This window comes from Drosophila obscura, unplaced genomic scaffold (assembly GCF_018151105.1).
Source record: "Drosophila obscura isolate BZ-5 IFL unplaced genomic scaffold, ASM1815110v1 contig_150, whole genome shotgun sequence".
NCBI lineage: Eukaryota > Metazoa > Arthropoda > Insecta > Diptera > Drosophilidae > Drosophila > Drosophila obscura.
In genome coordinates, this window is record NW_024542736.1 from 6,235,042 (window position 1) to 6,258,298 (window position 23,257).

Below are 23,257 nucleotides of genomic sequence, written 5' to 3' on the forward strand. Positions count from 1 at the left end.
TAAAATTAAATACTTAAAACTGAACAGAAAATAAGACCATTTAAATACGAAGGAGAGTCGCTTGCAATTTTCGGCAGCTGCTGCCTGCCTGCCGCTTCGATCTCCGTTCGAAGGATAAAGCGAGCGGCCTGCTCTCTGGCCTGGCTGTTGCCACATTCCTCATCTTCTTCGTGGCACGTTGCACGCAAAAGAAGAAGTGCCCAAAAATTATGCCCCAGACATTAATGAACATTAAATTACCGTCGACGATGCCGCCATAGCCGCTCTCTTTATTATGTGACGACGATGCCGACAATGACGCTGACTGCGACGCCGGCAGTGGCAGTGGCAGAAACAGAGGCAGAGGCAGAGGCAAAGAGTCTCGGGCTTTGTATCTGTATCTTTGACCCACTTTGGCCAGTTGTAAAAATTCAATAACAGAAACGGAAAATTAACTGAAAAACGGCACTCGAAAAACATTGATAAGACACCACCGAAAAAAGAGAGTGGGGTGCTGCCCCCTCCCCAAGAGGCAGCAGGGGTAAGTGGAGACAAACCCAAGGCTGGACGCTTGAAGCACGATTTCTACCAGCTGCAAAATGAAACTGGCAGTGCCCTTCGCGAGTGCATGGAATCCAATCCAAGGAGGAGATGGAGACGCGGAGACTCCTCAAACCCCAGTGCCTCCTCTTCGCAGACACTGCCCCACTTCCCTCCCCACACACAGACGCACACACACCTTGCACCCATTTCCATGCCATTTCCATTTACGTGGACGCCACCGAAAAAAAAAAAAAATAAATATGTATGTGAAACGTGAGCAGAGCCCCCAAGAAGCGCGTGTTGACAGCCCCAAAAGCATAAAAAGAGCTTCAGAGGATCGGATTTTTGGGGAAGAGCTCTGCTCTTCGCCGTTCGTTGCGTGCCTACGTGATGCAATCAAAATGTTATTAATAACGCAATAAAGTAACCATAATTTAGATCATTAAAATGCTCACATTTCGCAGTACGTGAGACATTCACAAAAAAACTTGAAAACCATCAAAAAAACAACAGAAAATGCAAAAATTCAATTAGAAAAACCCTAGGAATATTTAAAAAAATATATTTAACAAAAATAAATAAACAAAAAAAAAAATATACATATATTTAAAACATTTTTTTTTTAATTTACAAAAACAGATAGTTTTGATGTAGCAATGGAATGAAAACAGCTGTGATAAAGAACAAATAAATGTTTTATAGAAGGATTCATTACTGAATAGGACCTTTACTTTACTTTAGGACCTTTATTTAATTAATTCACACAGTTAAAACTTGTTCTTGGGTTTCTTCTGTTCATCATTTATTATCATTCCCTTCATTTAATCGTTTTTATGGCTTCCCTTTTTTGATTAGCATTGATTTACATTGGAAATGAAGACCAGAACCGGAACCGGCTAAACATTTCTGACGTCACTGAGCGAACAGACCAACAAGCAGGCGATGGCAACAACCGGCTAAAGGCTAAACAGCAAAACAAAGCTAATTCCAGACCAGAACTTGGCTGATGAACGGGTTGAGCGGTTGAGAACAAGTTGAACAAGAAGACAAGTACTCACACACTCGGTGGACGGCCCCATCCGCATCCGTGGTAGGCTAGGGGCAGGGACAGGGACAGGGCAGACAGGGCAGACAGGGCAGGGCGATGATGGGAACCACAGAACCCTACAAGCCCAGAGTGTGAGGCCATGGCACGGGGCATACAATGAAATCGTGCAAAAAGCGACAGAGCGGGGCACCTACTGATAGATAGAGACAGCAAGACAGCGACAGCAAGACAGCGGCAGTGGCAATCATTCTCATCGGAGGCAGAGGCAACCTTGGAAGTTATTTTCAAGGTGTGCACACGCTTCAAACGGAAGAGAAGCGAAGCAGAGGCGGAGGCACAACGAGCGACAACAACGAAACTAGAAGTTTTAGCACAAATATTCAAGCAGCTGAAGACCAGCAAAGAAGCCCAGTCCCAGCCCCCATAGAGAGCATAATTTATGGACAGACACGGGCCTGACATCCGATAGACAGAGAGACAGACGTAGAGAGAGAGACCACTTCAGATACATGCAAAAACTTTTGCTCAAGATACAAGATACTTCTCTGGGGAGTTGGATAAACTTTTGCACGAAATCTCACATACAAAACAGAGAAACATCCATTAGAATATTGTTTGCTAGCCATAAATATTGACAGCAAAAATCTTTCAGCATGCTTGAGTTATTTCAGCGATACCCTTTAGCAAAGTTGTTATACGGTGTGGTTAGGGGAGAAGTTTGCAGCACTAAAAATAGTTTTTTAAGTTTTTTTATGGGACATTGCTGCAGCAATTCAAGGACTGTTTAACAGTGGAACATGGAGCGAGTGGAACGCAAGTCTCCTTTCGCTTATGGGACATTTGTACAGTGAACCAATAGAACTGTCATAAATCTCATCCCTAGAATAGAGAGAATAGAGTATTTTCTCGATCGAATCTTCGCTTATTCTTATCCAACCCCCCCTTAATTTTCTTTGCCCGTTTTCTTTCTTTTTATTTTATTCCCGCGGGTACACACAAATTTTGTTCATTTGTTTTTCGCATTCTGCGCCTTTCTGTTATTTTGTGCTTCTCTCTTTGCTGCTTTTTGCCTTATTTTTTTTATTGTTTTAACGAACTCAGGTTGTTTTGACCATGAACCCCCTTTGGTCGGTCCCGTCATAAGTTTCAAATGGCTCACGATTTTATTTCAGTTTTGGGGCAATGTTTGCCGTAGAATGTGTCTCGCGCGTCTCTTTTTTTTTGTTGAATGGTGGGGAGCTCCTCTTCATGTTACTATGGGTAGTTTTTTTCTTTCTGTTTTTTTGGTTTGGTGTAGTTGTTGGGGGTTCGGTTTTTGTTTATTCGAATGGGCGGACTATTTGAACTTCTCCCCGTCGATCGTACTCCAAAACTTATTCTTGGCCACATAAATTTGTCATAATTTCGTTGGTTAGAGGACGGGGCATAATTAACAAGCTTTTTGGTCTGGCTATTGACCGAACGAACGAGCGAACGTACATTCGTGACTGTATCTGGTGGTATCTGTATCTTTGTATCTGCGAGTATCTGGCGTATCTTTCGTGCATTTGTGCGTGTATTTGCTTAGTAATTATAGACGTTAGAAGTCTTATATAGGTGTCTCGACTCCTCGACTGTTTTTTCGGGGGCATTAAACGTGCCATCGACTCGAGGCAAAACCTTGAGGTTTAGGGCGTTTTGTGTTTCAATGGCCCCGGGGCTTGGTCGAGGCGGCTTTTTTCTCTCTCTTTGCCTGATGGCCATTAATTTTGAATAAGTTTGCGCGTAAAAAACCAGAGTAAGAGAGATTGTTAAGAAATTTTTTTTGCGGGGGATTTCATTTTGCAAAATTTACATAATTTTGGGTTTAAAATAAAATTTGGTATAAATTTGGGTCCCAGAAGGGACACGATGTCGACCCTTAAATTGAGTTTGTGAAAGATTTGCTCTAAAGGATCTACAATTATTTTTTTTGGATTTGGATTCAATTGCCAAGCTTTTTTTATAGTCTTATCGAGATACAGATGATTTCCTGATATACTTTTCCAGCATTTTTATCCAAAAAAATTTAATAATAACTATTATTCACTCAAACTAATTTATTTTAATTTTTTTTGTTTTAATATTTCTTAAATAGTATATTCCTATATTTATTACGATATTTTTTTTAGTATTTTTTATAACATTTAAATTAAATATTTTTCCCGAATTTAGTATCAACTAACAAGAACCGATTCTTCATCGTTTACCATTCCAAAGTTCCTTTTAATTAACTGCCTACCAATATTTCCATTAAAAAAAAAACATTTCTTCCCCATTCCCATGGCTTACAAAACTGTACTTTTGCTTATATAAACACCCGCTCCCAGCCTTCACTCATAGATCAAATCTGAGATCTGCTTAACCCCATTTACTTACACACACACCAGAGACACCAGACACAAGCGACCCTCGCCAATTGTCAACATAAATGTCATCGGATGATAAACATACCTGAAACGACAAGAGTTAAAGGTTTACAACCGATTAATAAAGGTTCAAAGCAGGAGGAGGTTTACGGTAGAGGGGGAGGGAGGACCGTGACATGTAAGGGAATATTAAACAACATAAATAACATATTGTACAATGAGTCTCTCGTCTCTCAACGGTTTTGCCAGGCTTTTTGCCTCTGATAAAGATCGCATTGTGCATTGTCTTTTGCCTGCCTCTCTCTCTCTCTCTCTGTCCACAAAAGAAGGGGAAGATCTCTGTAGCTGGGAAGACAAGTCTGCTGAAAGCGAGGGGCACCACCAGCTACACAACACAGTGAGGGGCACCACCATGAAGCAACAACCAATTGAAGTTGCACAGAGAGATACAATGAACATTTTTTTGAGGGAAGCGAAATTAAATAAAAGCGTAGACAGCGACCATGCGACGGCTGCAAAAAGCAGATCAACATAAAAAGAAAATAAATCAAACAAAACAAAAACAAAAAATAATGTACAGCAAAAATGTTTTTCTTTTTTTTTTCAACGGGTACAACATTGATATAAAAAAGAAAAGAAATTGCGTAGAACGAAGGTAGAGGATACACTCGAAAATACATCTTTGGTATAGAAATACATGGGGCTATATTTTCTTATGATTTGGTTCGTTCAAACTTTGGAATTAAAAAAGTTTTCTCAGAGACATTTTTTTTGTTTTTAAGAGATATTTTTCGTTTAAAAACATTAGGATACAGCGATCTGATTTACATTAAATTTTTGTAAATTTAAATTGGTATAAAAGTAAATAAATTATTCTATAAATAATAATATCTTGAGAATATAGTAATCCGATCTAAAACAAAAATTGTCTATGCAAACTTTTCTCATATATTTATAGGATCTAATAGGTTCTCGTTTTGCAACTTTGCTCCAAATCATATTACCCATACTTTGTATAGGGTAGCACAAAAAACAAAACAAGTGAAGAAGTCAGTCAGTCATATGTACATATAGTCGCTGGTACCATGTATATCGTACCGTATCCGAATGAAACTTTTCACCATTTTGCATAACAATTTGTATCTTTCAGTGGAGCGCGTTAAAGTAATACAACAGCAACACAGCGACGACGACGACGATGACTCCCAGAGTCAAGGGTCCAACTTTTACTCGTTGCTCAACTTTAAATTTTATGATAGGAGGAGGAGATACAGCCAGACAGACAGGGAGACAGGGAGAGCGAGAGAGCGAGGGGGAAAACCATAAAAAGGGATTGGGGATGCAGAAATGGAAACGGCAGCAACAGCAACAGAACGAACTCAGGGGGGGAGTGGTTAAGGGGGGATTCAATCAGGGGCAATCCTCCATCTGCACTCTTCATCTTCCATCCTTCTACACTTCTTCATATTCATCCTTCTGCTGTGTCCCTTGCATGTTCCGTTCTTTCTGGGATGCCTGCCAGAGGCCAAAGATACATAGATACATCCCCACAAAACAGTGCGTTGCGCAGCTTTAAGTCAACTCTTTAATAAATAATCGAAAAAGTAATCGTATGCAAGCAATAGCCTATCGAAAGTGTATCGAGTTTGTCTGACAATTTCCTAAGGAAAATATACAAAAACCTTATGAAATTCCAATCTTCTAGTCTCCCTCTCTCTCTTTCTATCCCAGTGTGTCTTAACAATAAAGGGTTAGCACTAGGGCTTCATTAGCTATGAAACTCACTGTACTTGCAACTAAATGTGTGCGGAAAAGGCGGAACACTCTGAAATTAACTCAAACTGTCGACAAGAGCCACAAACGAAGTATTTGGTTAGCCGGTACGAAGGGAGAGAAGTGTTTAACGGTACGAAAAGGATAGAGAGCAGACTGAAGGCAAAATATGAAGCAGGGGAGTGGGAAGAAGGACGGGATGGAGAGAGAACCTTCAAGCAGAAGGGCGGCACTCAAGTTTCAATTTAAATGCAACTGACATTAAATTTACTACTTTGCCACACTATGCCCGGCCACAAGACGACTACTGTGAGAGATGTTTCATGCCACAAACAGATAGTGGGGGACAGAAAGAGAGAGAGAGCGAAAGAGAGTTTTACGAGAGAGAGAGGGAGGAGGAGGAGAACAGGATTGTGTCTGTGCTTCTGGTTGCTCTCTTTCTTCCGTTCCCGTTCGTTCTGCAACAACACAAAAGTTGAGTCTTTAGGTGCGGCACAAGGAGGGCCACAAAGCTGGGCCCAGGCCATGCCACATTGTTGCTGCTGTAGGGGGCAGGCAGAGCGAGAGCGAGAGAGACCCGACCCGTGTGTCTGTAAAATAAATTTAATGAACTAGCGCAACCATAAAGCTTAACTTATCAAGAATGCCACACCAGGGAGAAGGAAGGGAGGTGCACTGCATCGGGGAGTCGACTCCGAACTGAACTGTAGCGTTCACGGGGATGGGGGGCGGGGGCACCCCAAGACTTTAACATATTGTGGCACAGTGGCAAATGCAAATTTATCGAACAGACATTTAATGGGAATTGCTTAAGCATTGGATCATTGGCAGGAGGGTTACAGAGGGGGGAAAAGGTTATCCATGAAGGGAATTCATAGAGAGAGATAAGAATCCTACTGTGCTAAGAAGAACAGCTTAGGATACTTGTTGGCCCTATTCCAGAGTGGCTTAGCATCAATATTGTGGGCTAATGGGAAGATTAATATATTCACCTATTCACCTTCACTCTCCCAGAGTGGCTTAGTAGCAAAGAGAAGGGTTTTATGCTCTCTTTCTGCTCTTTTACAATCTTTAATTTATATTTTCTTCTCCCGCAAAATCACTTTTCCATTCCACTGTGTAGCCGTATCTGCCTGCTAAGCATTGCACAAACACAGAGACAATCAACAGACAGACAGTCAGCCAGCCACACTTTACGGTTAAACTCATTTCGACTTGTTGTCCAATTGTGCAATAAACTAACGACGACAAATAATTGTACAAAATGCAAATTTTGTGCAGCAACAAACACACACACAGACACACACACACTCACACAAAAAGGAGAAAAACCGAAAAAAATAAATCTAGAAAAACCAAAGCGAAACAACATTTTGTGTGTGAGTCAGAAAAAGTTCAGTGAACCTCAGAGATTCCAGCGATTGTGTGGATACACAAACCAAAAGATAAAGATACATCTTAATGTTTGAAATATTTAAGAAGGGTTTAATGGAATGAAATGGTAATATTTGGGGGCAATTTTTTTTTAATCTTTGATTTTATATCTCCCATAATCCATTATCACCATAATACATAAAGCAATCCAAAAAACACTCCACTCCCATTTTGTTGTTTTGTACCTTCCAATGTCTAGACGCCATTCCCTTCCGCCTGTGCCCACCCCCTTGGAGCGTGGGTGTTGGGCGCTGTCCACTCTTTTTCCAACTTTTAAACAAATGAAATCAACTGCAGACACCAGACAGCAGCAACAAAAGATACAAAGATACAGAGAAAAACGTCAAGTCTGTGGCAGCAATTGAGATGAGAATTGGCTGGACAAGCAGCGTGCCAGCAATACAAAAAAAAACTATCTACGGAGAAGCACATCTTTATATACTCTTCGAAATTTATGATTCATAAAAAGAAAATATATCTGGCAGAGCTTAAATAATATTATTCGTAGGATAAGGGAAATTTCGCTTGCACATTTCCCAGTTTTATTGGGACTTCATCCTTTGTCCTTTCGCTTATGGGAATTTTATGAAGCGGATAGTGGGTGCAAATAGAGGTATATCCCTGCTTATAAAGGTATTCCAAGGTCTTTGCTCTACAAATTTCACCCCAGTATCCGAACACCCTTTCATTAGAGTAAAACTGTCATCAAAAGACAGACAACTGTCATTTGTTATTGTCTTTGTTCAGTGGAGTCCACACACATTCTGTCTTCCACACGAATCCCGACATCAGATTGCAGTTGCAGTTGCAGCAGCTGCTCTGCACCCACATTAGTTGGGCCTCTCAATAGTTTTTCATGTTGGGTTTCGCTTTGGAGTGAAGTTTTATGATTTCCATTCATTTAACGCCGAAACAGGAAGAGAAAGTAATGCATTGCAGGCGGCTTGGCTTCGGCTTCGGCTGCGACTTCGACTTCGAATGTGACTCCGTCTCATCGACTTCCACTTCCATTCCATTGCGACTGACTCTGGGGCGACTCTCACTTCATAAATTTAGCTGCTGGCAAGGTGTCAAGTCAATGCCAAAGAGCTGGAGGAGGACGCCGCAGCAGCAGCAGCAGCTGAAGCTGAAGTTGAATTTTGAGACTGAAGCTGAAGCTTACAGCAGTTGCCGCTGCTGCCTGGCCGCCAAGTGAATGACAGTTGCCACCTTGAAAACGTCTGCCGTTGTTTTTGTTGTTGCTGTAGCTGTTGCCGCTGCTGTTATCGAGGCTGCCCCTCTGCGGCCTCTGCTGCTGTTGCGGCAGCTGTCGTCGGGCCAGCGTCAAGCTTTCATTTAACCAAAGCGAGACAGCAAGTGAGAGTATGAGGCAGCGTACGAGAGCGAAAGAGATGCACAAGAGATGCAGAGAAGGTACCAAGAATGAAGAAGATATGTAAATTCATAAATTTATAACTTTAGTGATGAACAAATACATTTTTCTCTCTCTAGTGTCTCTTTTATCATTCTTTTATGAAAGCAACTGCCCAGAGTTGTATTATTCAACGTTTACATGTGACTGGCACATCAAGAAATGCCACAGCTGAAGGGTTACATAAAGTGCAATCAAACCAGATGATAAATACCCTTCGCATATGTAGATCATTCCCTAAATTAAACCCAATCAATATCCATTTTAATATCCATTGAAATCGTTTTAAATTCTTTAGCCAACGCTTAAGACTTCTTCGGTTTCGGATTTGATTTTGTTTTGCTAACTTTGAAAGCAGATTTCATTTCATTTCATTATTTGATTTCATTTGGCTGGCTTTTCGACTCTGACTCCGCCTCTGCGGGCGCCCACCCGCAGTAGTACTTTCCTTTACTTTCATTTGAGTAAAAGATACTCTCGAAGCACATCATCATCTCTCACTCTCACTCTCTCTCCCTGTCTGTTTCCCCCCCGCTGATCACACTGGCTCTCTGCTCGCTGGGATGTTTTCATTTTGAAGAGTGAAAAGGACCAATTTCAATTTCAATTTCACATCGTTGCCTCGCTTTCAAATATCCATCCAATGTATCCCACCACGAAACGCTCTGTGCAGTTAATTATATGTGTGCATGGCAGCTGCATTCATTCGTCGATGCCCCGATGCTGCTGCCGCTGCCGCCGCTGCTGCTGCTGCTCATTTGTAAAAGTATCTTATAGATAAACAGGAAGTGAAATGGGTTTCATTGGCCATGGGATGCCGCTGCCGTCGCCGCTGCCGTGGCTGTTGCTGTTTTGTTGCATTCGCATTTGATTTTCTTCGAACAAAAGTTAACTTTTACTCTGGCGATTAGTTGTTGCATTTTTCCCAGATGGGTTTTCGCCCCACCCCCCTCCTTACGCCATGGCTTTTCGTTTGAGTGGGCGTGAGTGGGCCTTGGGAAAGCGCCATGGGGTGAATGGCTAAGATTGAATAGCTTAATTGTACGATGAATGGCAAAAAGATGGAAAGTGGGTGAGCAATTGAGAAATTGGTTACTAAAAATTTAAGGGTTAATCCAAATGCTGGTTTCTTGGGGGCTTTGTAATTTTGCAAGCATTTTTAAGCTCAATGATTAAGTGTTTACCAACACTAATTAGAGATTCTCAACTCTGTTTTGAAAACAAATTTTTGGAAAATATTACCTACTTAATTCAACGAAAACTCTTCCCCTTTTTCAACATCTAACAATCTCGGCTTTCTGTTTTCCATATTTTGGGGTATTCCATAATCTCTCAACATCATCTGGAAACATGAAAACTAGGCCTGAGATCGTCGCTTACAAGCTGAAAAGTAAATACAAAAGTAAAATACTTTCTAACGACTATCAAATTACGCTGTGTGGCCAACAGAGTGTTAAATTCTCGACAAGCGACTAGAGTTCTCTTGGGTGAAAGCGTTTCACAGATAACAGATGGCATAATTTTCACGCTTTTCCGCTAAAAAAAAATGAAGAGCGGGATAAGTAGGGAGAACTCTCAAATGAGAACTGATTTATTATAGAAACTAAAAACCAGAACAGGGTGATGAGGGAAAACCTCAAGTAATTAGTGGAGATGGTTTAGGCCGTGTCATGCTGCCCCTCTTCCTCATGAATACTAGATCAAATTTGAAGATACAGCGAGTAGGTAGACGAAATGCGATATAATACAAGCGATTATCAACCATAAATGGCAGTTGAGAGAAGAGGTAGTCGGATTAAACATATTCAAAATTCAGAGAGGGAGACAGAGAGACGTAGAGAGAGAGAGATCCAACCTCGAGAGAGCGAGAGACAAGGAAGCGGTCAGCGGCCATACAAGTTGAGTCGACATTAAGTAGCCATCAGATACATTCACACAGACAGATACAAAAGATACAGATACGACGGCAGACAGGTAGCCTCAACCGCAGCAGCAACAGCAGCGGCGACGGCGGCAGAGGTCGTTATTGCTCTTGAGATACTTTTGGAGATGAAGCGGAAACACAGACACACAAGAATCGAGGGACAGACAATGGACAGGCGGCGGACACGCCTTTCGAGCGACTTAACTCTTGGGCTACATCATAAATTGTTTATGTGGAATATGTGTAGAGAGATGCAGCAGCAGCAGCAGGCAGTAGTCGGTTGCTCATATCTTAAAGATACAAATTACAAGAGCAAGAGAATATGATGATCAAAAGAGCTTTAAGAGCATGTCATCCCATCCATATGTCTGTCGTCTCTTCGGCTCGATCGGTCGCCGTTTCATGGTCAACCAGAAGCATAAACAGTGAAACGAAACCGAAGCGCAATGGAATGGAATTGAAACAACCACTCGCTATGCAAATCTTGAGGAAGCAGAAACGATGACAATAAAAAAAAAAAAGGAAAATGCCATCTACATTGCTCCACAAAAAAAAATGTACAATGTGCATCAATGGACGGGTATATGGGGGGGGGGGGGGGGGGCCGGATGGTTGGACAAGTTTTGTCATCATTTTTGTCACGCACGAAAGCTGTTTGAAGGCGTCCCCCTGTCTTTTCTTCTTCTTCTTCTTCTCTCTTGCGGTTTCTTCTTGTGCTGTTGCTGCCGTTGCCGCTTCTTCTTTTGCGGTTACTTCTTCTTTTACCTCTTGGGCTGCTGCTTCTTCTTTGTGTCTTCTTCTTCTCTGCTGGTTTGTCTCTGCTTTTCTTGTGATGCCGCCGCCACTTGAATTCAATTTGTTAAGCGCTTAAGCGTGCCGTAACGAAACGGAATGGAATGAAACACCATAAAGTGAGAGAGAGAGAGACAGATAGTGAAACACTCAGGGCAAAGGTAGTGGACACTGTACTGGTACCAGTGGACCACCATACATAAGTGATATTTGTGGGTATAATTTTTATGTAGGAAATTATCTGAAAGTTGATTCTAATATGATAGATACAAGATCAAAAATAAAATTATAATAAAGGTGATTTCTTAAAATTAAATAACTAATTCACTTATTTAATTAGTAAAAATAAAATGAATTTTTTTTTCAATCCCAGTCTACAATCAATTTCGAATGCTTTTTGTACCACTGTACCTTTCGGGAGTCGACTTTCCACTGTTGGTGGCATTCGTCATAAATCGTTTGACTTTTGTAGGGCTCTCGTGGATGCCGCCGCTGCCGCCTCTGTGGCAAGTATCTTTTGGATTTATGCATTGTTTATGTTGAAAGTCCACTTTTGGGATCTGGATTTACGAACTGTAGCGTAGCGTAGCTCTGTGGCCTGTCTGTTTGTTCATTGATTTCAATTATAACCCAGTTTTTCATTAATGCAGTTTACTTTTTAAGCCCCCTCCCTGCCTCCGCTGGCCTGCCCAGCCGCTTCTTTCAGGGTCCATTCCGGGGTCCGTTCGTCCGCAATCTCATTGTCAGATAATTATGGTCTGGTCGGGGGGGCAGGGGCTCGGGTTCGGGTTGGGTGTGTGTACTTTTCGGAAACCCTGACCTGAAACCGTAGTTTTTATTCTCTCTCTCTCACTCTCTTTGGGGAGAGGGGGCATGGATGTGCGTGTGCTTCGGTCACTATCTATCAGATACATCGCACTATATAGATGGTATAAATATATTGATTATGGAAAACAGGGTAACATACAACATGCAAAAGCACAAATCGATATTTGAGCCAACTAAAAAGGCAATTACTGATAATGGTTTGGGGTTGGCTGTATCGCTGCTCATTAGATGCACGTGTGGCGGCGGCACCCAATGACACACCCAACGATTACTCTGGCAAATCCTGCATATCTCCCTTTTCCTTTTCATATTTTATTATATTTAGTGCTCCCTCCCTGTTTTAATCCAGAGCTTCGTTTCGACCATGAAAAAGCAAGAGCAGCAGCAGCCCCAGTCCCAGCCGCAGTAGTTGATGACCCTCGTCGGATAGATACTTTCAAGGATACGTCTCTGAGCGGCGCTGCTTCCATTAACCCAAAGGTTAAAGGTACCAACAACAACAACAAGTAAAATCACAAGGCTAGAACCGTAGCTGGTTTCTCGATTCAGTTTTCAGTTCGTTTTGGGTTCGGCTTCGGTTAGTAGTTGGGCACCACTCTCATTATTGTACTCGCGGGCTTGAGGTCTGGGATCTGTCTCTGGTCTGGCCGTCAATGGGGAAAGGGAATACCTTACCGCCAACCAGAGAGCCAGGGACAGACAGTGCAGGGGAATGACAGAACAAATGAAACAGAAAACAGATGACAGAGCAGCTTATTTAAATAAAACGAAGCGGGAATACTTTAGAAATCTCAGATTCCGGTAAAGAAACGAAAAACGTGACAGTGGGGCGCTGTTGCATTACGCATGATGTCAAATTCTTAATTCCGTATTTCCGATTGATTTGTCATTTAAAACATTAACAAAAGACCAAACTAAAAATTGCACTATTCATATAATGTTAAAACAAAATTTTAAGTTTAAAATTATTTATTTTTATTTTAAATTAAATTTTAAAAACTTTAAAACTCTTCTTTTAATTGTTTATTTTCTAAATTGCAATTTTTTTGTCGGAAAACGTATACCCTTTTACAAATAGTACAGCAAAATGTATCGAAGCGCGTAAATTACAGACAGATAAAGAGAGACACAGAGAGAGAGAGAACAGACAGAAAGGGACAGCCAGCCACTGGCTAGCAACAGGCAAATGACTGGGCGAGTGCTTCAAACAATGCGACTAATAATAGTAATAATGAAATAGAAGCACAATTCGAGGGGCAAGGCTCCAAAGGGCGGTCTCCCACCAGGGGAATGAATGCATTAATCAAAGGGAAGACAGAGAGAGAGAGAGAGAGAAGGAGAGGTTGGGCTGTGGGTGATGGGCTGGCACCATCTGTTGCAATTCAACTGAATACAAAATAATTGTAGTGTGCAAAATGGGAAATTATGAAGAAGCCAAACAAGTGGCATTCCAGATGGAGAGGAGAAACATTACTCTTGGGGGGGGCGGGAGGCATTGGGACAAAATCTAAAGATTAAAGTGAACAAAATACAATTAAATAATAGAATTTTTTCTGTTGAATTTATTTAACAAGATTTACAGAGATTTAATAGGTTTGAGATGAATCTCAAAAGTATATCAATGAAAACTTAATTTTTGGTATACAAAATGGAGCCCAATATTTGGGATCAATATCGTTGCGTAACATTCCCTGAATCTATTAATAAAATTCCGAATTTAGAATTCTTCGAAAACAATTTACTTCAAACAAAAAGTATTATTCTCTCATCAAATTTTCTAATGAGAAAAATTCATAACTTCACATAAATCTATCAAGATTTCAAATTAAAATTTCATAATTTTTCAAAGAGATTCTGTTGGGATGTCCATAAATATGAACATTTAAATGGAAATTACAACAATATTTACATTCACATTTCTGATATTGCTTGGTACAAATTCTTTGGGATTACTCAACGAAACGATTGTTTTATTTGCTATTTCAAGCGATTTTTATTACGAATCCAATGCTGTGTCCCAAGTACTCAATTAGCTCATAGATCGATCGATTTATAACCCCTTTCAATTTGTGTATTTTTCTTAGCCTTTTACCTATGGAATTTTATATCATTATAATACACATTTCAGGGTTCTATCTATTCTATCGGATGAGCAGCACCATTTCCCAGGCCCTGAAGACAGCTGGCTGGCAGCGGCGGAGGCATCAGAATTGGGTCAAGTTTCTGTTTTATTGCCCAATGAGTCTCTCTGCCGCTGCCTCTGCTGCTGCCGCCACTCGTATGATTCTCCATTTCTTTTCCCAGGGCACACCCTGATGATGGGATTGGGATGCTCTCTCTGTGACTCTGTGTGGCTCTGTTGCTCTGCTCTATATGCGTGCATAATTTCCTTTGATTAAATCATAAAATATGCAAAAAATACAAAAGAAACCAGCAACAAATGCGAACAACCAAAAAAACTTTTTCAGTTTCCGAAAAATGCGGAAACTGGGTCACAGTTTTCGGGGCGCTGATGAGTGCCCCAAAAAAGTGTGCCCCTAAAGAAAAAAAAAGGATGGCTAAGCGAAGTTGTTGATACTCTGAAAGATGTCGAGTTATTAGGGATGCCACTCATCAGATTCATCAGATGAAACTTAACTAAAATTTAGTTTAATGTTGTTTTATAAAGAATTGTTTTAGATTGAAAGATGTTAAGGAAATCCAGATACTGTGAGTGGCATCCTTTTCTTGCTGCTTGACAAAATTTGTTGCCTTTCATAGGGCATCCAAAAACCAACAGTAATCGCCCCCCCAATCACAGATTTATATATTGTAGTCGTTTCACATGGCGTATGCGTAATATTAGCAATTTCTTTGCTGCTTCAGCCTCAGTTACAGCTGCTCCTGAGGCCTAAAAGGTCAAGCGACTGCTGTCAATCAGTAGGGGCAACAGCAACAGTAGCATAGCGACAGTAGCAACAGCAACAGCGGACAGACTGGCAACAGCAGCAGCGGCAGCATTGAGTCGACCCCGGCGGCAGAAGGCGAGTGCGGGGCAATTAGCGCGCAATTGACCTACATTCGGGGCAGCATTAATGGTGTCAATAGTAAACGAGACTCTGACGGTGACGGCGACGGCGACAACCTCCGCTCCGGTACGCTACGCTACGCTCCACTCTCCCGCGCCCTCCGCTCATCTCACTCTCTTCTCAACTGAGCGCGCAAAACGCTGAACGTTCAATGCCTCTCAATGAGAGAATCTCTCAGGCATAAGTGCAACACAAATTATATTTCAAATTATGTATGTTTCATAGCCTTCAGGGCCCAAAAAGGAAAACCTTGCTCAATTTTCCGGACTCAATTACATGACATATCGCCCACCCACCCGCCGCCAGCCCCGTCGCCTTGTGACGTCAGCCGCTAGAGCGACACAAGGAAGCGATCAATTGAGTGCAAGAGAGAGAGAGAGAGAGAGAGAGACATTGAATGCCCTTCGTATGTGTGTGCTAGAATGAGGAAGAGACTTCCTCAAAAGCTCAAAGTCACTCTACTCTCTTCAGGGTTTTCTCTTTAACCAAATGATTTTTTTATTTCTCAATTGACGCCGCTACCGGTGACAAACGAAATAAAAGAGTTTCATTAAAGAAATGGCTTTGGATTGATCAAATCCCTTTGGAGCATGGCCTGGCACAATTTCCCACACAAATCGAATTACATTTGACATCTAAAATGATCAAAGAATTAATAAATTTTCGAATATATATTTTTTTAAAAGAAAGAAAAATGTTTTTTTTTATCGAAATATATGACTTTATTTTATTCCTTCTTTTAAGAGAGAGTATTCCCCCCAACAGATACGTTTATAAAATTTACATTTACAAATCAAAGAATCTTGGCCAAAACAATTAAGGCGTTCTCAGTGCGTGCGATGCGATTTCTTTGAGTGACAGCTGAGACAAGCCCCCCTCCCCACAACCACCCACTAGCACCACCACCAACATGATCTTACACCACAACACAACGCAACGCCTCAACGCAGCAACCCTCAGCTGGCAGAGACAGAGGGGCAGCAGCAGCAACGGCAACAGAGACATCAACAGCGACCGAGGTAACGGCAGAGGAGGCAGCATGTAAGTTGTACACGATAAATGAGAAATGAGGTTACCTACTTTTTAAGAAGGTCAATACGACCCAAAACAAATGAGCGAGGCAACGCTAGGCAGTAAAGTCAGCAGAGGCCGAGCGGGGAGGCAGCAGCTGAAACAGAGAGAGAGAGGACAGGCAGTAGAGACACACCACAATGTGAGAGAGGGTGGCGGGCGGCAGTGGGAGAGAGAGCCAGCTAGCGAGCACATGGTGTCAGAGGCAGCGAAGCCCAAAGCTCAGTGACCATGTGAGCAGCAGAGACTGCAACGCAACAGAGGCAGCGGCAGCAATAGCGACTTGCGACTGCGATGTGCCACAACACAACATACCACAAACATATTACAGCAAACGTTTTCAATGAAAACAAAAGTAGTACACGCTGCTGCCACCGCCAACGCAGACGTTGACGTCAGCTTTTTGGCCTCTCTCTCTCTCGCTGCCTTTCCTGCCTGTGCCTCTGCCCCTGGCCTCCTCTGGCTGTTGTAAGTGTCCAAAGTTTTGGTGACGAATTCGGGTGTTAAGAGATTTTCTGTTGTGGCCACATGGAGGGCGACTGCGCTGCCTTCTGCTGCTGCTGCCATTTACGAGGGCGCGGCTGACGCGCTGTAACGAGGCTAAAGCGGCACCAGCGACAGCGGCAGCGGCAGCAGCAGCGGCAGCAGCAGCATTGCTTTTGTATGTAAGCACACGTCAACGCGCGCTGCTGGCTTTGGCTTTGGACGTTGGCGTTGGCGTTGCATTTTTGTCGCTTGTCAGCTGCTCTGGTCGCTGGCTCTGCTGCAGCGCTGTCTGCTCAGCACCGCTCAGCACTGCTCTGCTCTGCTGCGTTGTGTTGTATTGCTTTTAGCCTCCACCTCCTTTTGGCTTTTTCATTGTTTTATTGTTGTTGTTTTTTATTTTGTTGTAAGCATTTCTGCGTGTTAAATGTTTGAATGTTGCTTGCTGCTGCTGCTGCTCTTTGCATCTCAAGAGCGACAACGAGAAGAAAGGAGAACGAAGTTAATGGTAATTGAGATTGGGATGGAGAAAGGGGATAGGCATAGGTGCTTGAAAATGAAACTAGTAACTAAATAGTAAGTAGAAACTAGTAAGTAACGAAAGACTACTTGACCTTTCGAGATTTTGGATTTGGAGGGAGAGTAATATGATGAAGATTTTGGGATTTCTTGGCATTCTTTTTTCTTGTATCTTCAGTTTAGAATCTCCAACAAATGCCACCCAAACTGTATCTTTCGATAAATCTAGTTGTGGAACCTCAAAATACATTCCCAAAACCTGTCCCCTAATCCTAACCTATTGAGAAGGATTTTCCGCCCCACCCCAGTACTCCACTCAATTCACATTTAATAATTCCCTTTTGGTGTGTCTGGCCAGGCCACAGCAATTAGGCCAGCGAGACATATAACATATTTTGAATCAATAAATTTGACGCCACACACACACGCATATCGTGGGGACAGGGGTGCCAGGCCAGGCCAGAGCCATCAGATTGAAGGCATGGACATCGACTGAGGGTCAATGATTGTAGTCGGATTCCGTTGCGGGTGGCTGGTGGCAACCTCCACCTACCCCCCACACACACATACACACACACATCCACTCGCGTGCTCACACACTCGTGAATTGTGTGTCATTGTTATCGGGCTGGGGGAATCGTGAGTTTTGTGTGGCATGAACATTGAAATGAAATCATGTCATCGATATAAATATAGAACGAGGGTTTTTTTTTTCTTTTTTGGGTTCTATGTTCTATAACCTTAGCTCTATCACAGTGTAGTCTGTCCCTCCAAGCCCCCCTTTATTCAACTTTATCTATTTGTCAACGTCAAAATGACAAAGTTTGAGGGTCTCACACGGTGCACAGGCACCCACCCACATCCATCCCGCCACACTCGTGTAGAATTTATGGATTGGTTTATTAGGGGGGGGGAAACCTTCACTCTTATTGACCACATTGATTTCCATATTCAATCCCCAGTCCACCCCCAACCACTCTGTGGCACTATGACAATGGGAGAGACCCCATAAGCTCTATCTCTCTCTCTCCTTTTCAACAGGTTCCACTGACTGACAGCAGGGACATCGTTCGGTGTCAAAGAACCTTGATGCCAGAGAGGCCAGCATATGGCAGGTGTCAAAAACTGATATTGGAAAATTATTAGAAAATTTGAAAGGGGTTTTGTGTGTGTGTGATATAAAGAAAATTGTTGGTTAAATTCAAATGTAAATTCCTTCCACTTAGAAAAAATAAAAAATTAGTAATTTTCAGCTTAAATCTGGTAGGAAAAGGTTCTTTCTGATAACATATATCCATTATAATTAAATTTGTTTACTGTTTCTTTTCCATGTTTTTGTGGAACATCCTTCGGACGAGGGAATGGTTTTGTGAGTCATTTATGGGAACATTTCTCACTAATGGGAAGTTTCTATTTCCGTATCTGTGATAACAATCCAATTTTATACTCAGTTACGACCTCACCCAGAATCTCCACCCACATGACCCCTTGTCAGGGTTTTTTCAAAAAGGTTTCCCAGCATTGAAAATATTTTATCAACTGTAATTACGCAAAATCATAGAGCAAGACGACGGACGACCTTATCGCAGGCACAAATTGAAACAGCAGCATTTGCTCGTCGTATGTTGTACATTTTACAATAACAAAATGCTGTTGAAACCCACGATTACAACAAAATGAACATACACACACACGCACAGCAACGTATACGTGTATGTGTAAGTAATTACAAATGCCTTGGCAACAAAAGCAACAAAAGCGGCAGCGACGGCGAAACAAAGTGGAAATGAAAACACCTTCGCATAAAATAGAAAGAAAAAAAAAACGCTTGCATACACTTCCTCATGCCAAAGGTATGCTGCACAGAAGGGGTGGGGAGTGGGGGGCCTAAGTCTGCAGTAGTTGCTTTCAGACTTTATCGAGGCACCAAGAGACACGTGAGATTAGGCCACCCAAAGAGCAAGACTATCGTACACCTCCGGTTTAATCTAACGTGCTCTTGCACACAGCAAAATAAAGAGCAAGAGCAGCAGCTGTCGTATGCCAGCCAGCCAGCCCTTCTCCCTCCCACCTCTCCCTCTCTCTCAGCCCACACACAAGGTCATAGCTCATAGCTCATCGCTATTTTCCCCCACTTACATACACGCGCTCTCCCTCTCTGTCACACTCGTTGCTCGACGATTCACCTTCGGTCAAACGAATTAAAATGAATTAGCACGAGGCTTTGCCTGCATGCCCAAAGTGTATTAAAACGAGGTGAGGCATGCGCACAGAGTGCTCTCATTGTTCCCATTGTGTAATGGAAGGGTGGAGGGAGCATGCTAACAGCTTACACATTTCACGAGACACGGCAGAACAACAATCTTAGAGCAAGATGGTGAGAGAGCCTTGGCCGTTGATCTTCATTTTGAGTGAAGAGTGTGGATCGTTCGTCGTCTACTTTCACTCTATAAATAGTTGAAATCGAGTTTCAATGCAAGAGACATTTTCGAAATCCGTGAAAGTGAAGCGCAACAGCAGCAGAAGCAGCGGCAGCAGCAGAGGGGTCACCCTACTCCATTCTCCACTCGCTTACCTTCGCCCAACGCCAGTATTTAACTATCACACTCTACCTTTCTATTAATCTCCACTCTTTGTACTCCTCTCACCCACACACAAGTACACACTGCCCCTCTCCCTCTCCCTTGGACCTGCTGTCCCTTAAGTCAATTCATATAATCTCGCGCGCCCCGCTCTCTCTCTCTCTCCATTAGTCCTTCCCTGCTGTTGCTGCCACATCTCCCTGCTATTATTAAAGGCTTGCGGCAAAAAGTTTGTAATTACAATTACGCCAATTGCAATAAGTTTCTGATGCCCTATACAGGCAGGGGATTTTGGACTTAAGGCGACGCAGAAAAGCAATCCATCTGCCACTATACAATATATCTGATCCTATATCTGATCCATGCAAATATGTAACTCGAAACCTGGGACGACTGATCCATAAGATGAGGATACCTATAACATTATCGGCTGGCTCTGCCAGGGTAACCGAACCTTACTCTTTCTTTGCCATTTTCTCTGCTTTTCTTTGCCTTTGCTTTTGTTTTTGAAATTTCATTTCACTTTAATGAAAACGACAATCACCTGATGGGCCAGACAGAGAGAGAGAGAGATAGAGAAAGAGGGGGCGTGTGGCAGGGGGGTCAGCCGATATTTATCTCCCATATGCACTTTTTGCACTTGAGTATAACGGTAATTACATCTAGGCACGGCATTGCCCCTGAATTTTAATGCACACACACACACACACAAATACACACATGCATGCAACAAATGTTGCATTCATTTGATTGTTTTCATCCCCCCGCCGCCACCGCCACCACCGCAACCCCACCGATTCCGATCGCTGTATATTTTCATAGCTTAACGGTAATCGCTTTTAATGACGACATTGAATTTTGTTGTTGTTTGTGGCATGACGCGCGGAGGGGGGGCATCACAAAACTAATTGATGTCTGTCCCAAGATCATCAAACTTTATGGTTGTCTTTATGTTCGATCTTGCATTGAAGCTAGCGGAAATATTGGAGGATTATTTCAAATTAGAACTAAATAGAATATTTATGATCTTTTAGAGGGTATTGCGGTATTCCATAGATGTTTAGCAGCGGTATACTTATAGATACATGCATACATATACTGCTGCTACTCTAAATAGTTTTAGTTATCTTTTGTCCTGCAATATAATTTCTAAAGAGTTATATTATCTATTATGTGATAAGTTCTTAGCATACAAAGACCTTATCTGAAAACACACACTGTTCTTAAAGTATCAAAGATTGAAGATGCTCTATGCCAATTGTACAATGAATCAACCCTTAATGTGCTTCCAAAACTATTATGAAAGAATAGTAGATTAAAGAACATATAAAATTGTTATATTTTATATCCATTTATTAGTAATTTTAAGAGGACTCTTCTTACCTGGCTAAGGCCATTCTAACATGAGAAAGCCCTCCGTGAGGTAACGCCAGGGTATCCACTTTGATAGATTTTTCCGCAAACTGTTTTCGCACACAAAATCACAGATCAAAACTTTTTGGCTTTGATTTTTATTGGTTGTTTGTATAAAAAATGTTCTTTATACAATTTTCAACGTTTTTGGCACTTATTTAGAGAATCTTTTCAAGTTCTTTGCATTTTGTGCTTCAACAAAGAAATTAATTATGATTAATAATGGTATTCCAACAACAACGACAACGACCAAAATCAGCTGGGAAATGTTAAACAACTTCCCCCAAGAGAACCATAAAGAAACCAAAGAACAAGAAGAAATCACATAAATTGTATCACATTTCAATTGTGAGGCGTACGTGTGTGACCATATAATGACCAGGTTCCTATACGTCGTACGTACTCCCCATTTTACAATACGTGATATTTGTACGCGAAATAATCAAAAAGTCAATGAAAGAAGGGCTGAAGGTCGAAGCTTTGAATACCCTTAAAGATACATTTTATTTATGAAAGATATACGATATGGTGATACAAATTTTCATTTTTCACAGTATCATTGAACTATTTTGGGTGTAGTACATATGTTTCGTTCTAGTAGAAACTGATATGGTAGTCGCATTTGGATTCTAATTTCACCGAGTTCTGTAGAAGAATGTATTGCCGTGCGACCTTTACTTTACCGACTTGGCTGAATTTCGTATATGCTCTACCTATTCACGTAAGCAGATTATGTCCAAAATTTCATTGAGCTATCTGCAAAGATGAGAGACGTCTATGCTTGAGAACAAACAAACGTGCACGCGGACATGCCGACAAGGCCATATTTATAAGCAAAACTGTCCCATAATACCCTCCTCATTCAGGGTATAACTATAACCAACACAGGCGCACATTATCACGCACGGCACTCATACATCAATGTGGAAGGGTGAAAAAACCGAGCGTACAATGTTCAATGCCAAATCAAAATAAAAATAAATTCACGAAACAAAAAAAAAAAAAAAAGATACTGGAAACACACAGCACCAAAAACGATTCCAGTTATCAGCAGCAGCAGCAGAATTTTTTTGAGTTTTTTTGTTGTTGTTTTCTGATAACAAAAATTAAACAAAGAGTGCTAAAAGCTCTACTGTCTCTCTCTCTCTCACTGACTAGAGTCTAGACCTCTCTTTTGCACACTGTGTGGACCTGCAGTGCATCTCTTTCTAGACATTTTTGCACATGGCCCGGCATTAAAAAAGAATCCACAGCCTTCGGGGCTAAATAGTAAACGAAATCAATAAAAAGAAAACACAAAAAAGAAAAAAGAGAGAAAAGCAGAAGAGGAGCAAACAAGCAGCAAAGGAACGGAACAGATGAGGCAGAAGTAGAAATCTGGTGGCGCTTCCGCAGCTGCTACTGCTACTGCCGCCTTCTGCTGCTGCGAGCCGGCAAAATAAATCAGTGCAAAAAAAAAAAAGAGCTTTGGAGGTCAGCATTGACGCCCAAGACGCAAAGAAGAAGGAGAACTCAGAACTAGAAGAGGGGACAGGAGGAGGAGGAGGAGGAAGCTGCTAAAGAAAACTTGTGGGAAAATAATTGGGAAAAACATTTCAAACGGAATGCAGGAAACTGTTTGAAATCTCGGAATAGCTGTAACTAGAAGAAGCAGTAGAAACAGAGCGAAATATGGAATAACTTCAGTATCAGGTGGTTACAACTATTGAGCATTAGATGGGTTAAACGATTTATATGAATGTGGGATATAAAGCTGTAGAGAGGACAGGGAGAGAGGAAGCACTTCTACAATCTACCAGGTTTTTTTTTTAAAAAGAAACACTAAAAAACTTCTCAAAAAACCCAACAGAAGCTAAGGAAGTGAATTGATTGGAAATCGTATTTATTTTAACCTGCTTGACCATGAAAGCAGCTAGAATCAAGCAGTAGAACAAAGAAGTAAGAGGTTCTAAAAAGAACCTTTCCCTCTGAAACATCAAACAAATCGCTTTTGATGCATCAA

At 41.7% G+C, this 23,257-nt stretch overlaps 1 protein-coding gene across 2 annotated transcripts in view; it reads right to left on the reverse strand.

Moving 5' to 3' along the window:
• The window catches only part of LOC111070679 (protein roadkill), a 65,276-nt gene that overhangs the window by 35,154 nt on the left and 6,865 nt on the right, over positions 1-23,257 (reverse strand). Inside the window, exon 1 of one of the 2 annotated variants that reach the window (XM_022361415.2) lies at positions 21,226-21,350. The exons of the other annotated variant lie outside the window; for it this stretch is intronic. Within the exon in view, the coding sequence (XP_022217107.1) occupies positions 21,226-21,239 (14 nt within the window). The 5' untranslated portion in view covers positions 21,240-21,350. Of the gene's footprint in view, positions 1-21,225; positions 21,351-23,257 lie in introns of those variants that run through there. 2 annotated transcript variants of the gene reach the window in all.